A 17,059-nucleotide genomic window follows, 5' to 3' on the forward strand; every position below is an offset into this window, starting at 1 on the left:
TTGTAGCCTGATCAATTCTAGAGGAAGTTTGGTTAAAGTGGGCAGACCTAGCCAAGCCGACCGAACCTAGGTCATTTGGCTTCACCCTCCATGGATCGTTGACCGGTCTCGTTGACTCCGACGCTGTGGGCCCCGTCCGGTAAAGGAAACGCCCTTTTTGCCTTGCCTTTTTTTCGTTGAGCCCTCTGCCACGTGAGGACATGTACGGCACAACAGAAGTGGGCTCCACACCCCCTGGCCCTCCTTTTTGTGCTTGTAAGCTCGAGAAAAGGCGACAGCCACTCTCCTTTCTTTTTTTTTTTCTTTTCTTCCATTTTCCAACGAAACATAATTAATAATCATTATTATTAATGATGCTAACGCCCTTTTTCTTTATCCATATTTGTCTGCCCTCAGAGCCAAAACCCACTTTAAATTTAAAATATTAAAACAATTTAATTTTTAAATATATATATTATATAATAATGTTGAAATAAAAAAAAATAGCGAAGCTGGTAACAGTTCTATATAGTTTAGTCGAGTTGTCAAAGCTCGGCTCGAGTCGGCTTGTTTACAGTCAGTTTTATATTTTTGGAAGATCAAAAAACTCTTTTAAATTTGCAAAAAAGGGGGGCCGCGAACATCTTTATGCTGGTATGTTATTTAAAAATGTGGCGGCTTTAACAATTTAAAATTATGACAGTTGTTTTGAAAAAACACATAATTTAGGCCCATTTTTGAAATTTATTCAAATGAATGCTATAAAAGGCCCCTTTCGATCGAAACCCTCATTTTCACCTTTCGTTTCTCTCTCTCTTCACTCACCTGCCAAATCTCTACCTCCACGATCCTCCATCTCCGGACGCCAGCATGCCACCACCGGCTCCAAGGCCGGTGCCTTACCATCGTAGCACGATGCAGCTCACCCACGGTGAGTTTTCCCTATTTCGGTTGTTTATTTACTCTTTTTTTTTTAGGTTTCCCGGTGAGATTGAGGGTTCCGGTAGATGCACATGGAATACGGCCTTGTCCGGCGAGGCCATCAGCGGCTCTGAGGCTGGTGACCCGCCATGGTAGCAGGATGGCTGCTGAGCCATGAAACGATGAGTTTTTTTCTTTTTATTTCGTATCTTTATTTCTTAATTTATTTGTTCTTTTTTCTCTAGGTTTTCCCTTTAGGCTGCGGGCTGAGGGTTAAGGGTTCTGGTGGAGGGAGACAGAATGCGGCCTTGTGGACCAGCGAGGCCATCTTTGTTTTGAACCACCGGCCGCACGGCACGCCGCCGCACCATAGTTGTTCTCGTAAGCTTTTAGTCGAGCTCGAGATCGACTCGGCTCGGGTCTGTGAGTGTGAGAGAGAGATGGAGGGGCATGAAGTAAATGATGGTTGGCACGGTCTTCTTCCTTTTATGAATAATAAATACCAAAGAAATGATTATTTCATAAAAAAAGAAGAGGTTATTAATAAAAGAATTGAAAATGGAAATGAATCATTGGGGCCGTTTAGCTTGTCTGGGCGCTCTGTAGCATCAGTACAGGTGGGTCCGAAACGGATCTGGGTCCAAATCCGACAACTTACAGTGACAACGTGGGCTCTTTTCCAGATAATGGAAACAGCTTGAGAAATCAGATCTGGATTAGATAAACCCCAGAATAGAAACAAGAATTATGTGGAAAGTATTAGATATTGGCCGTGTGGTTCTCACTAATTGGATACTGGAACTTAAAATGAGCCAGGTTAAGTATTTCTAATTTCTTTTATGGTAGAAAACAATTTTTTGGAAGTCTATTTTGTTAAGATTAATGACTTGAATTTTTTACATGTAATCCGTTATAGGCGACCACCCAATTTAGAGAAAACCCCAAGAAAAAAACTATGATTTATTGTAAGAGTAAAATTGTTCTGACTGAATGTGGTCAATAAGATCCAGATTTGGACCGTAGATCTGATATGAACAAAGCAACCAGAGTCCATTCAAATAATTAAGGGGATGTTTGACAAATGGAATGAACACTTAATTCTTGTGTTTCATAAACATGCTCTAATTTTTTAGGTTGATTCATAAAACACTCTCTATTCTTAAGAGTTTGACTTGAATATCTGCTAATGGATTGAATTTCATACTGCCCACAATTGGTACCAGACATAGCAATGCCCAAAATGGCTGCAATTCCTTTAATAAAACAACCATGAAATCTCTTTCACGGTGCATGTTTGAATGATACCGCCATAAATTGCATTTCTTCATCAATTTAAAGTCTGCGCTTCGTTGTGAATGGCAGTCAGTTGCAGTGTGCCTTCTCCCAATAAATTCTTCTTAAATAGATTTTTTTTTAAAAAAAGATAAGAAAGCCTCCTTTGGTAAAATTTGATAAGAGAGAATTCAATTTTGTTAAAAAACTCGCCTACTTTTTTAAAATAAATAATATATATTTGTGGTTTGAAGACAATCTTTTTCAATTTTGTTGCTTAACCAATGCTTACAGCCTTACAGCTTCTTTGTGGTGATTCTAGTGACAAATTACGCTGCGCAATAAGTTGAAATTCTTGGGGAAGAAACGAAGACGAATTTAACGATCACGGCAGGAAGGAATTGTGCCTATAAAGTGAAGTGAGGGTTTGAATATGGAAAGGTTTTAAAAGATAAGGTCCAATGTGTAAAATCTCACTGAACCCCGCAGACGACTACAATTGCTAGGGGCTGAGGTCGCCGACCGGCTTTTTAAGTTTTAACGGCGGAGCCGTCTTCGAATTAACACGCATTAAATAAAAGCTTTTCTTTTTTAATTTGAAGTTTTTTTGTTTAATAAATAATAAAAATGTCGTATTTCTCACAACTGCGAAAACAGGGTTTCGCTTTAAATCCTACCCGTTTAGACCATGTGGAAATACTAAAGTATTGAGAAAATTTTTATTTTCCGCCATCTTTGCTTTATATTTAAAAAGAGCCGTCTTTTGTGTTTTTGCTAATAAATGCTTCAAATGTCAAATAAAACAAAATGTTTCAGACTTTTTGTAATAAAAGGAAACGGGAAGCATCGTTGAGGACAATGTTTTCCCATTTGCCGGTCTCCAATCTCCATCAGTCCTTTCCTTTCTCCTTTGTCGGAGCAAACAAATCCCTCAAATCTTCCAACGTTCAAAAAAAAAAAATTTGGCGGAAATGGAATCGTTCATATTCTTTGAATAACAAAAAGAGATAAGGACGACTGCAGACAAATTGGAAGCTATATATATATATATATATAGAGAGAGAGAGAGAGAGAGAGAGAGAGAGAGAGAGAGGAAGAAAATTCCATGCTGTTATGTGCCAGACTTTGGTAGGTCGCTAAAAATTAAAAACCTATCATTGAAAACACCATGAAGTTTTGTTAAAGCATCATGAAGCTTTGCTGCATTAGAAAGTGTTATTCATGTTTATATGACATTTCTTTTTTAGTAATAGATTTTTAATTTTAACAGTGTAGTAACATCTAGCATATAGTACCAATAGAATATGTGGGAAGAGGAAGAGATTGTTGGATAAAACACAGATTCTGATAGAAACGTTGATTTAATATTGTGACTAACTGAAGTTAGTAGGTACAGCGATTTGGACGGTGTTGAACAAGAAAAAGAATCTGTCATCATCATCAGGAAAACGAAAGTTGACAAGCGCTAGAAGGTAAGATTTAAATTTGAAAAAGCGCTGACAAGGAAAGCATTACTAAAAATAAATCTGTAAAGAGGGAACCAATTACCTTAATCCCATGGGCATAATCACGAAATAAAAAAAGGCATAAGAACAAGAGGATGGCAGGAATATATTAAAGCAAAAGTTATGTCCTTATATACATACAAGTCGATAGCAAGTAACAGGTGTTTTGTTTGGTATCAATATTTTATAAGTTGACTTAGTTTTAATTAATTTTTTTATAAATAAATAAATATATATATATATATATATATATTTGGCCAATGCAGTAGATCACTCGATCAACCGATTCACAACATAGACAGGCCGAAGTTGATGACCTCTTAGCGAGGGCCAGCTAGGCAGACACGACTACCGGAGATAGTTCAAAAATCAAATCCCCTAAGATCGGGATCCGAGACCTTCACGTTTAGATTTAAAAACTCCAAGCTACGAGCCTACGACTAGAAGTCAACCAAGTTTTTTTATGAATTTCGAGGCACGGGCACTAGTAAATTGTTTGGTAGTGCTTAATGCCGTTGTATTGATGCTCCCACCACCAACGCCATATCTTATAACGTACGATTCATAAGAGGAAAAAAAATCCTGGAACACAGTATCGAGGTTACATTTCTCAATGTGTAAAAGAAAACTAAAGCAAGAGAATATCAAAAGACAGAAAAGAGAAGGAAAAGATGCCGCAGGTCTTTTCTTTCTATCCTCTTCTCTCCAACTCTTGAAGGGATTGAGTTTACATTGATATTTCTCCTTTCTCTTCCTTGCGTTCAAACATGTTTTTTTTTTTTCTAAATAATTTCCAGTTCTTTTTCCGCATTCTTAGTTAGCAATCAAACACAAAAAATGACCACCATTTCTCTATAATTTCTCAAACGACATGCTTCAGAGTTTAAACAACTTAAATCACATCTATTGGAGCATCCGCAGTATTTTAAGATCCAATTTTTCATACGTTATGGCCAGATTGATTTTCTTATTAAAAAAACCATATAAAGATGTTTAAGCTTTAGAATGTAAATCCTCTCAGTAACTCGTGTACATTCGCGACTGCTGTATTGCGCAGAGTAATGACCTGGAATATCAGCAGAACTCCTTCGAATGATTTCTGTACTGAGCTTTTATGGTGGCATCGGAAACGACTTTGCTGCAAAGAATTGACTGGATGCTGAAGATCGCGTTTTAATATAACAGTCTGGAAACTATGGTTATACAGGAACTTGAGTTTTCATCAAGATCATTTGCTTTCGATCCCTCAAGCTTTTCAAGGCATGTGGCAAACCTGTTCAGAGGTGTTCCTAAAACAGACTTGGCCAACAGCATTATTATATTGCTTAAAACTAAAACCTTTAGTCCAGTTTGGATTCCACATAATGTTGATGGTTGATTGAGGTAGCACCAGGGAAGAGAGTCCAAGTCTTGACAGAGGTTGGCATTCTATGGTTGAATGGCAGCTTATGCACAAAGATAGTTAAACAACATGTTTCTGCTGATTCCTTGATGGACATAATAGAACATTTGGGGACGCTCACCACGGGGGACCAATGAAAACTTACCATTAGAGAGAGTAATCGAAGATGGAGAAGATGGTTTATGGGAATTCTATCCTCTGCCAGGTTTAACACTTCTTGTAGGGACTTTTCTAGCCCGCAATTGATTCGTGGGAAGGACTTATATGTTTGTGATAATCACCTGTCTTTAGAAACTCTTCCCTTGCTCTTGGACCAAGTTGAGTAGTGAGCCCAAGGCTAATTTTGCTTAATCTTCTACACATTTATTCTTCCATTAATAAATGGATGGGGCATCCCCAGCCTGATTTCTTCGGAAATCGACTCAGTAACAAACCACACAAGTCAACCATATAGAATGGAAACGACCAGTCCGCCGGTAAATAGTAAAAAAAAAAAAACACTGTACCCATCTAGGAAAGATAAAAAGGAGTAAAAACAAAGAACCGTAAAAATATCAGAAATATCAAAGTGAATAAAACAGTGCCACCTTTGAACTGAATCTGTTTTGCTATGAATCTGATTCAAATATGCCCACTCAAGCGTATTTTGATTGGAGAAAAAGTTAATGCGCTTCCCCGTCTTTTCAGGACGAACGTACGCGTGCGGAAGCATGTCCGCATGCGTGGTGTGGGAACGCACACATTTCACTTTACCATTAGCACTTGCGTGCTCCCGCCGCTTTTTTTAGCACGAGCAACGTGACCTCCATGGCTTGCTTAGTTGGCCACAATCCCTTTGAATCCCCCAAAACCTCTTTTGCATGCACGAACGTTTTGTCCACCAGGCAACAATCAATGGCCATAATAAATGCACCAACCTCCATGCTTTAAAAAGTTTTTATGTTTGTTTTAAACTAAGATAAGAACCATCCAGACTTTTATCGTAGCTTTGTTGGATCATAAATTAGATATGAACCTAAAAAATCATATGGTCTTTTTTTTCCTATATTTTTGGCATTTCCCGTTCATTCACGTCATGCTTTTCAGAGTGCGAAATTGTGCGTGTTTGACAGGAGAAATCTGCTGTGGTTTTTGCTAAGCAAGTACAGAACTTATATAAATTACCATTCAGCAGAGCGAAGCTTTTGTACAAGACAATGAAAGGGCACGCAATCAGCCTTGTTCTTTATATGGAGTCCAGATCAATTTGCTAACGTCCACCTCAAGACCTCCACGGCCTGCAGCCTTGAGATGACGATCCAACACTTTGGGGTCGGCACATATAACGTGTTGCCCTTTCCTGTACTGTAGAAGATCCAAATTCTGAAGAGTAGACAATATATCTTCGTTTTTTATTGCTGTCATGTCGCTGAGCTCCTGTGAACAAAACAAGCGACCCATGGCTCATCATGTCTGTATATGCTTTGGTACAAGTTCAAATTGTTGAATACTGCCCAAGGATGCTATAGACTGGTCAAGGTGATTAAATTCAATTTACCAAACATTTAAATCTACAAGGTGAGGTGCATATATGCAACATAACAAGGCCATGCCTGCAAACTTTTTCCTATGATAGGGACCTAGTTCCAACTTTCCCCACACAAGCACAGTATGGTGCTTCCGGAAAATTACACTAGTTTTGGAAAAAGTTGGCTGACTGCAATTGGGCAAGGACAACTGCTTTAGAAGGACGATCCTCGTAAAGAGAAGTATACTATTTCGTTATGCAAAGCAGTAGAGGCATTAAATTGCTCAAATACCTAGAAGCTAGGGCAGTTCTAGCCATGACGTAAAGGTTCTATTTTCAACCATCTTAAACTGGCATCATACCCCAAAGATTTTCTTAGCAAATCATTTTGATCAATTTTTTGCAACAGGCACACAACCCAAAAAAATACCAATAAAAAACCCTGTCTGTCATTTTCTCTTTCTTGGACTGATTCCACATCTTGTGAAAGTAACATAACATCGAGATACCAAGATTCTGCTGGAAAGATTTTCTATTGAAGCATTTGCAGTAATCACGAAGATGCAATGCAACAACAAATGCAGAATCAGACGGAACAACATAAATCTCATAAATGGTGGTTCAGAAAATAGCAGAAGTGCTTAATACCTTGATGGAGATATTGCCTTTATGCTTCTTCAGAATGTCAAGCAAAACCCTAGTCCAGTAGCCACGATAGCTCAGATTGCCAAGGTCAGAGAGAGGTCTTTCAGGTGTCCCAACCTTTCCTTCTTTCTTGGACAGTTCATATGCTTAAAAACGAAAAGCAACCAGTTTATGACAAATATGGTCCCAAGTTCTAAAAATATTTTAATAAACAAGAATGCATAATTCCGATGAACTTTCATCTATTTATTTTAAAAAGGATAATAATGCCATAGGATAATAATGCCATCTGTTAAATGCTCTGAAAAATTTTTATTGCTTTTTTCACAGTACGGTGATCAAGCACATGTCAGCTGTCATTACAGGGATTTTTATGAAATCAGGAATGCACCTTTTTTTAAGGGTCATGGTTATATCAGTATTATATATTATGCACCTGCAATGTGCCACTCCATTTACATCCTCAAACTATTTTTTGGGAAATTGTAGACAGATACTTTTGCTTCATTTAGTATATGTTTCGCTCTAATTGGTTCTTTCTGTCTACAAACAAGAGACTGCCAGCCTAATCCCCCGAATCATCTTAGAATACGACAACTTTTCTCTATTGCAGAAGATGCACAGGGCACATCCTAATGCAAAGTCCTGTCTCTCTCTCACACACACTCACAGGTCAGTGCCATGAATTGTAACACTATAACACACAGTCTTTCTCTCTCTTTTCCACACATGCAATGGCATGAATAGTGACTTTCTTTCAAGTTGTTTTCAATTTTCTTACGTAAATTACGATTCTCAAACTTTTGGTACAATGAATTTTGCATGACAGAGAACAAAAAGGCAATGATACCATGAGTTCCGAAAGGAACAACGGTAAAATCATGCATTGTTATAACTTATAACTAAGGCAGGACAGGAGAAAATAGAAATCCTACAAAAAAACTCGCAAAGAAAAAACTCCAATACATTTTCGAAAAATAATACACTAAAAGCGGTTAGAGTAATAAATATCTTTGGCCTATACATTAATCCCTTATTATGTTCTATAGCAGAATACAACTTTTGAAACAATGTAATGGTTCTTTCTCAGAAATCCACGAGGAAAAAAGCAATTATGAGAATCGCCATGTTTCCTGATATAGCAATATATAATATTACAAATTACAAGAACCTCGACAAGTAAATTGGACCAACTAAAAAAAGGTAACCTTCAAATAACAACACTGACCAAAACAAAGGAAAAGCAAACAAATGATGACCACTCACCTTTTGTTGAACAATGACTAAAAACTCCAGAAAACAACACATATATGGTAAGTGAACAAGTAAACGACAGTCTTCAATACATGAGATAAATCGATATTGCATATAAGAAATAAAAAACAAAGAAAATGACAACTTACAGAATGCAATGAGAAACTTTCCATATCCCTTTCGTTGATAAGGAGGAAGAGTGAGTATACAAGCTAAATTATAAGACTCTTCTGAGTGCTTTTCCTGTGAAATAAGAAAAATAACTAATGATTGAAACCAGTATAGCTGCAAGGGAATTACGCAAAAGCAAAAAACCAGCAAATTCCATGTATAGCCAAAAATGCTGAGGTTGAAAAATGCTCAGCCAGGTGACATCAATCTAGACAGCTTTTACCTTTCAATAACATCTTTATTTCATATGCTCATAAAGTGCAGCAAACAGAAATTTAGCTAACTATTGGAAGAAGGTCAGTTTTTATCCCTCAAGGAAGGAAAGGAACGAGAAATGGAAAAGAGAAACAAGACGAAAGCCCATTTCATACAGCTTTTTGCACCAAGAATAGAAGACAGTTCCTCAAGAAGTTCCTTACAGGCTTAAACTGTAAACAGGCCATGAAGTAATCCCATGACTTGAATTCACACACAGCTGATGACCAAAAAATTTAATTATGTGTCCTTGTCTGAAGCGTATATAGGACCTGAGAAAAACTATCTTTTGTAGGAAATTACATCACACGATCTCATGTCACTGTCATGATCTCATGACACACCTATTCCTAATCCCAACTAGAAGTGCAAAATAGTACCTTAGAGTTAAAGTACCAATCATTCAATAGATATTCCATACCCCAGCTACATATAAGCATTAAATATCTTTAACCACTTTTTTGTAAATAATCAAGTGCCTCAAGACCCTTCCTGCTTCAGACTTCCAAACTACAATTCCCTTTTCCTATGTTTTGATTCCGGAAAACCTGTCACGAAGATAGTGATGAATCTCCAAAAAACTAGACTGCATACATGCAATTACCAACATATAATTTTTAATGCAGTATTCTGTAACAATGAAATAACATCAAGCTATTTGTCACAATATATGAATGTTAATGTATCTAATGAACATTTAGAACTCCTGAAGCTGAAGAATTTTAACTAAGTTCTTCCAATGCCCAATAGCTAACTCAACCTCAAAAGCTTCACCAAGTACAGAGACATTATTAACACAGATGAAGCATGAATAATTACCTTTGAAAAATATCCCACCATATGGCATCCCCGATCATCACATTCACAAAGTATGTAGAAAAGGAACAAATCAACATCATAATAAAGTGTTTTGTGATCAAGAAACAACTTTGCCAGATAACACAAATTCTGTCCGTATACTTTGTTCTTCTTTCCATCAACCTGTTCCAACAGCAGACATCTATTAAAGAACAAAAATGGAAATGCAGTCCTCTTAACACTAAAAGCTGGAGTCCTGACAAGTCACAAGTGTTTTCAAGTTACTAAAGAATAGTTCTACCTATGCATAGAACGCTGATGCAGAAGTTCATATCATATATTATTTAAAAGTTCAAACCATATAAATATGGGAAACAAATTGGAGTGAACTAATAAGATCAGCAGATTGTGTCGAGAAATGTGCAGGCAGCAGTCGACCAAAGGTGTTAAGAATTTATTTTCCTAATGGTACTTATCCAACATACTAAAATACAAATGAAAAAATAAGGTTGAAAAATAAAAGAGAAAAACCAAAATGAAAATTAAGCAACACTTGGGGATTGGAGGAGAGATACCTCAAACATTGATAATGTGCCACAACGGTATATCTCATCACCTGGGGGATGCTTCAGGTCACATTTTCTCTACAATTCAACCAAGATCTAAGTCAACAAACTCTCCTCTGATCTCATACAAAGTTCAAAATTGTCATGTCATTAGGATGTGAAAACTAATATTCCTATCATGATCTCATCCTATGTCTTTGTGAACAACAGTGTTACTTTGCTTTGTCAGTGAACTGTAATAGGTAGTGAACCTTGGGTTTTCAAATCGATACATACGCTGCAAATTTAATCGCACAGCTTCACATTCAATCACTAGACATCACAACTAGATGTACAACTATATAGCATTACAAGCAAATGTCACTTTGAATAATGCATGATACAGTTTCATAAACTATGCATTTAGATGTTTTTCCCTGAACTTCTGAAGCATCACTACTCTCTTGTCTAGTTCAACTATAAGACTTAAGTGGATTGGCATACCAATGGTGTAATGCATCATAGTTTGACGGAAATCCTCATTCAAGAAAATGGCAAAGCAGAAGAGAGCTGTCAGACCATTTATTTTGGCACCCATGAAAGCTTCTACAATGGTTCAAACTTCAAAGCAATAAACAAGCAGTTACCAATAAAATTTAAATGCCCTAAAGTTCAATTTAAGAAGCAGATTATAAGTGAGCCATAATGCAGACAAGAGATGAAAACGATGAGTCACTAACACATGTGGGTAGGTAAACCAAAATCTAAATATACTAAGAACTCGCCACTAATTAACAGCAAAAAACATTTAAAATAATAAAAAAGAAGACTAAAATCAATGATGAATAGCTCACCATATGCCTCTGGAGCTGCTCTTTGCGCTTCATGAAATTGAGGCAGAACTCACAGAAGTACAGTTTTGATACGTCACTGTATTCTGGAGGAAAAGGTGAAAAGTACCATGTTTCAATCTCATACCTCCCAAGTTCTATAGTTGCTATATTTTTCACTTTAGTGAACTCCTCATGTTCCCTTAGACTAGCAGCATCCAGCTCCTCATGTCCCTAGTTAGGTCAAAATTGAGCATCTCTAAGGTAATTAGTAAGGCTTTAAACATTAATAGCAAATAACAGATCAAAGTAATTAAATTTCTTGTCCAAATGATTTAGATGAAAAATAATAGTAAGTCAAAAGGTGTGAAAAAGGATTATTAATATGCTGAAGTACAGGTAACTGTAACCAATCACCGATCTAAGATCATGGTATTGTATTCAACTCTGAGCAAAACAGATAATTCACAGTAAACAACAGTCAACTTAGCCATCAATCTCGTCTATACACAGGGACAAACAATCATTAAAAAATTCAGAACCTTAGTGTCCCAGTAGCAGGCAAAGTCCAAAATCATGAAAGACAGAGAAAGGCCCAAAAACAAGAACAGTAATTAATACTAAGGAGTGAAAATAAAAGTGAAAGTCAAATACTAAATGTAAGAATAGCAGAAATTCCAAATGCAATGGCTCATTGTCAATAGCAAACCTGAGCACTAGCACCAGTACAGTCGACAGGAATCAAAATGCTGACCACATCATAGAAAGGAAAACACAATCTACTTGCATACAATTTTTCTTGTGTTTGTCCTCATTTCTTACACCTTAGTGTGAATGAATTTTAAAGTAACAGAAAACCAAAATGAGAGCATGTTCAGCTTTCTTTTTTGTTTTAACTTTTATGTCCATTCTAATTCTATGTTATTTTCTAATTGCAACTGGTTCATCAGATGCCACGGGAGGAAAAAAACCCACAAAGGAGTGTTTTCCTTTATTACCTCACAATTTCATAACGGGTAAAGAATTTAAAATGTTTTTCTCTATCCACTTTTCATCCAGCCTTTCCTTTCTTTCCATGTCAACATTTAGTATTACAAAAAAGTTCCATAATATAATTAATGAGCCTATAAAATTCCTTTTCTAAACGAAATATGCATGCCTTTCATCGAATTCCCGGTCATCTCAACCTAAACATAGTAAGGCCAAGGAGAGATACATGGTTCAACGCATAGCCACAAGTATCACAATAATTTCAAAAATATCATGATATTTATGATAAAAACAAGAAAAACGATAAAAACAGCAAAATATCGTGATATTTTCAAAATATCACTAAAAAATAAATATTGTGTTTTTGTTGCTCTCTAAACCTACGCTCAAGAAGGGCATTGTTGGTATTTTTTGAAAAAATTTAAAACTTTAACTGCATATGCTCCATTTCATTTTTAAAAGTGGTAGTTTTTGTAAAGAAAAAAATATTGAAGGGCAGTTTTGAACTCTTTTTTTTTTAATTTTTAGTGGAAAAAATGGAAAAGGAAAAGAGGAAGCCCTTTCTCCCTCCACGATTGGGTTTTAGGGCCTTTGGTCATCGCTGCTGTTGAGAGAGACAGAGAACTTGTAGACGTGAGAAGAAGAAGACCTGCGTGCAGCAGTAGGTTTTATTTTTTTTGTTTTCGTTGTAGATTTTCCTTCACTCCCACCTGCTGCACTTTGCAGATACGTGGAATGCATACTTTGATTAGAGATAAGGACACACCAACATAGCAATGAATGACTTTGTTTTCTACTCAGCTAGACTTATAACTTTATAAGGCTGGTAATCCATCAATCTTTAAATTGCTTCCCAAGCTTAAACTTTTAACTATTCAATAGAGAAGCAACGAACAGCAAGCTTTACGCTTCAAATTCTGTGTTTTTTTTTTCTATTTTTTAAAAAAATTGAAGAGATTTACCCAAGATGTTTCCACAAAAAATAGCTTCACCGAAAAAAACCCGAGAAAAACCTCGCCGATCAAGGGCATTAATAAATAAACAAATGGCTTAGCATAGAAATAAAATCATCTTAGAATAAATTTTCATAAGACAAAATGGAAAAAGAAAATTATACCTCAACATGGGTCTCATCAATTTTCCTTTTTTGGTGACGTGTCATCTTCAAACCTGTCGCCTGAAAAGCATAAACCTTGCTAACTTAATAAAGGAGGCCTTACATAAAATGAAGCAGTCTATAGGAAGGCTACATAGTCTCTAGCAAGAAGATTTTTGAAAAAATAGTGGACACAATAGAATCTTGAGGATAAAAGTGAAGGATCTAAAACAAAAAATGATCCAGATGGCTTAGGAAATTTTCAATGGGATTTCAGCACTTCTTGCTTGAACTACAAAGGGGATGAAAATCATCATCATTTAGAAACAACAATTCGCAAGGATAATAAGAATGTCTTTATAATACCAATTCAAATAACAAAAGAAAGCTAAAGTTTAGATTTTAGAAGCCAACAATTTCTAATGATACTGCTTACACTTCATGTTGCAGACAAGACTCGATATTTCAATATGTTCAAACATGAACCACACACATACCTTCTCCTCTGCCTTCTCATCCACATCAGTCCAAACTGAATCAAGATCAAGTTGTTCAAGTTTAGCCCACTCATCAAGCCTTCTGTTGACTGAAGCAAATACACATTTGTGAGCCAAAATATTAAACAATCAGATACAAAAAAGGACAAAACCAGTACATCAATGAATTACTTTTACATTTTTTTAGATAATCTTTCAGAAAAAAGGACTAGTTGCAATAACGCTTCACATTATGAGAGAAACCAGAATTTATAGAATTCATAAATCTTGTGTTCATAGAATACAATGTTCAAGGTACCCTTTTTTAAATTTTCTACTTCGCCTAGAAAGTAACACATCAGCATCAACCTCATAAATCTTAATTTTAATAACAAAATATAAAGAACAACAGTCACAATTACTATCCCTGACTCAAAAAAGTCTCACCAAAAATGACTTTGAATTTCCTTGACATCGATCAAGTTAAGTGAACATCCAACATTAATACAACTATAACTGCTTCTACCACCCCAATACTCACATTTCCACTGTCATTTAGTATGGATTCATCATCCCTGCTGGTACTTTAAAATTTCGAATAAGGCCAAGACTCACACTTGGTCACACCACACCTATGTCATATATCCTTATTGCATAACACTATATTTAACCACAATTTTTTTGTAAGGGCTTTTCACCTTCTGATGAACCTTTAGTATGGATTATTATAACTCACCTGATCGTTATGTTCAAAACATAGACAATGGAGAGCTTTAGTGGCGCATCTTTATTCCAATCACAAAATCATTTTCATCTCTATGAGTTCCATTATCTATACGAACTGAAATTCTTATCGTTTCAAAAATTTCCATCCTATTCCAACAGTATGAACATACATATAATGCTGTGGTACACATCAAGAGCCAAAATAGATAAGACATGACCACAAAATCATGGTAAACAGGCATCCAAGCTTTTCACTAAAATATACCAATACATGGGTTTACTTCACTTGCCTATTCACTCACTGAGTTAAACAAAATGACTTGGCAAAGGTTTTGATTGAGTAACCTTATCCGTCGACAACAAGAATAAATGGTACTCCCAGTTCAAGCACAAGAAGGATCAAAGAAATTTGACAGAATTAATGAAAAGTCAGACATCATTGAGAACCACTAAACAAGCATAAAAACATAACTCATCACAATATGATATCTAAATCCACACCCAACCTAAATAATAAGCCCATATGAAGTTTATACACTTATATCCTCCAACTGACCGTAGACACATGATAATCTACACAAACTCAAATGAAAGGCAAGAAACAGCAGTTCAGATACAACTTGTAAAAGTTCCATTAAAGTGGTCACAGTGGAAGGAGAAGGATCTGTTCCTCTGAACGTTTAACACCTCAAGTAGGTTTTCAGTATACATGTGCTACCTCTCCCTTCTGCCACATTCTTAATCTTTCCTGTGGATTATTTGCTGAGGTTTGGGTCACTGACTCAAACCAATCACCGTTCTAACCTAGCCAGGCTGATCTCAACTCTCAAAAAGACAAGTTGGCATTCAGCAAATGAACTTTGCTTAATAAATAGAGAAAATGAAACAGAAAAGCAATTTGTTTGGTTGTCTCTGCATTTCTAATAACTGATTCATAATACGAGACCTGAAATTTATTTTGTCCAATAGCAGATAACTCCAGAAGGTTCAGAAAATAAAATTCACGTGGGCAAAACCATTGCCCGAACTGGCGAAATGACAAAGTCAAAACGCGAACAACGTCGATGTGGAACCCATAATTTAAGAAACAAGAACATGCTGACATTAACACACGTACACAGATACACAAAAAATTCAGAGTTGGTATCAAAGAGAATTCTCAAAAAATCCCAAAATCGTCAAGTACTTCTCCAATTTCCCATCCAATTTTAGACCCTAGAAAACAACAACACCTTCATGTACCCATCCGGGATTTGTCCGCATCGCCAAAGATAGAACGGAATAAATTAATTCGCCAAAAAAACGAGAAAAAAAAATCAGAACAAGGCTGTTGGCAGTAGAAACCCTATAAAGAAAAAGAGGAAACAACAAAATATCCCAGAAAACGCAAGAAATTGAGAAGTGTACCGACATTCTGTATAGTGGACGTAGTACTCGTAGTCGTTGTGACCGCCGCCATGCAGCTTCCGCCGCTCGATAACTTTCACGGGGTGGAATTTGCCGTCCCTCCACCGGCACATCACGCGCGTCCCGACCTCTAGCGGCGTCGCCCCGCCCTTCCGCTGCTGAGACCCGCCATTCTCCGCCTCCGTCGATCCACCACCGGCGGCCTCCGCCGCCGGCGGCTTCCCGTTGCAAGAGGCCACGCCCCCTCTCTCCGAATCAATCGCACCCATGGTTATCGGAGAAGAGGAGGGAGAGGAGCTCCCATCGTTTATCGTTCTTTACGTGAATATGCTTACCGTAACTCCTGAGCCAACTTAAACATCAAGACCAGGTTCCATTTCAGTGCACGTGTTTATACACCTTCACTTTGTCCGCAATATTTATTCTTTGCAAGGCAACAATTGTATAGCAAATTTTCCAGTTTTAAGAACTTATTTTGCTTCTAAAACATTAAAATAATATTTATTACCATATTTTATTGAATTAAAATATAGCTTTTAAAATATGTTTTTTAAAAAAATGTGTTTAAAACACATTCTTTTTCTTATCAAATACTTTCTTAACTTTTTAAATATACAATTTAGAGACTCTACCTCACTAGTTCAAAAGTATATTTTTTAAAAAATAAATAGTAGAAGGTTGAGTATCGTTGTTTGATACAACCTTCGTCTGTAGGAGATAATGTATCAATCGTAGATGCCGGGATTTATAATACATTTTCTTTCCAAAACTATGTAGCTGATGAATTCGATAAGAAAATTTCGTACCCTGATAAGCAAGCAAATTTGGATCCAAAAATGAAAATCTTCCTACCAAATTGAATAGATGTGTGATTATAGCATACGTTTTTGAGTCCTATTACACATGAATTTCAGATATAATTTTGCATCCTGTATACTCTGGATTCAAATCCAACCTTTGAGTCTTTTATCCGATTAACCAGATATTGCTGATTCAGATTCAAACATAAAGATACGAATCCATATGTATGGTTGTGTTTAATTTCCTACCGATCAAAGGGGATCTGAAGTCAAGGATAGATAAAATCTATATTTTTAACAAACTGTGGATTTCAGCATCAACCTTCCAAGGTGGATCTCAAATCCAGCGACATTGTAAAAACCATGGTTTTGAGGTCCAATCCAGGGAGAGGGTGTCGGTCCTCAAAACTGTGAATCTCACATCCATGATAATCAAACACAACCAACATTATTTTTTTCCATAAGAATCCAACATCTATC

At 36.4% G+C, this 17,059-nt stretch overlaps 1 protein-coding gene and 1 long non-coding RNA gene across 2 annotated transcripts; one reads left to right on the forward strand and one right to left on the reverse strand.

The window, feature by feature from the left end:
• The first annotated feature begins 789 nt into the window (after nt 1–789).
• LOC126409752 (uncharacterized) lies at nt 790–1,469 on the forward strand. The gene is made up of 2 exons (XR_007572409.1): nt 790–910; nt 1,146–1,469. It is a non-coding gene; the product is annotated as an uncharacterized LOC126409752 (long non-coding RNA).
• A 4,620-nt stretch (nt 1,470–6,089) lies between these two features.
• Nucleotides 6,090–16,108, reverse strand: LOC116247033 (histone acetyltransferase of the MYST family 1-like). Its single transcript, XM_031618979.2, has 9 exons — nt 15,784–16,108; nt 13,668–13,756; nt 13,192–13,251; nt 11,109–11,318; nt 10,285–10,353; nt 9,731–9,892; nt 8,635–8,728; nt 7,235–7,377; nt 6,090–6,495 (listed from the first exon to the last, which is right to left on the reverse strand). Exons 1-9 carry the CDS (start codon nt 16,046–16,048, stop codon nt 6,292–6,294), a joined length of 1,296 nt encoding a protein of 431 aa, XP_031474839.1. The 5' UTR covers nt 16,049–16,108; the 3' UTR covers nt 6,090–6,291.
• Nucleotides 16,109–17,059: the final 951 nt, after the last annotated feature.

Source organism: Nymphaea colorata, chromosome 2 (genome assembly GCF_008831285.2).
Source record: "Nymphaea colorata isolate Beijing-Zhang1983 chromosome 2, ASM883128v2, whole genome shotgun sequence".
In the NCBI taxonomy this organism is placed as follows: Eukaryota; Viridiplantae; Streptophyta; class Magnoliopsida; order Nymphaeales; family Nymphaeaceae; genus Nymphaea; species Nymphaea colorata.

Bases quoted from the DNA above. Each gene is read 5' to 3' on its own strand.
- LOC116247033 (XM_031618979.2), bottom strand. From the start codon at position 16,048: ATGGGTGCGATTGATTCGGAGAGAGGGGGCGTGGCCTCTTGCAACGGG. The intron at 10,354-11,108 runs GTGAGCTATTCA...GTTGAATTGTAG, and splicing joins AGCAGCTCCAGAGGCATATG to AGAAAATGTGACCTGAAGCA. The intron at 8,729-9,730 runs GTAATTATTCAT...CTTATTTCACAG, and splicing joins TGGTGGGATATTTTTCAAAG to GAAAAGCACTCAGAAGAGTC.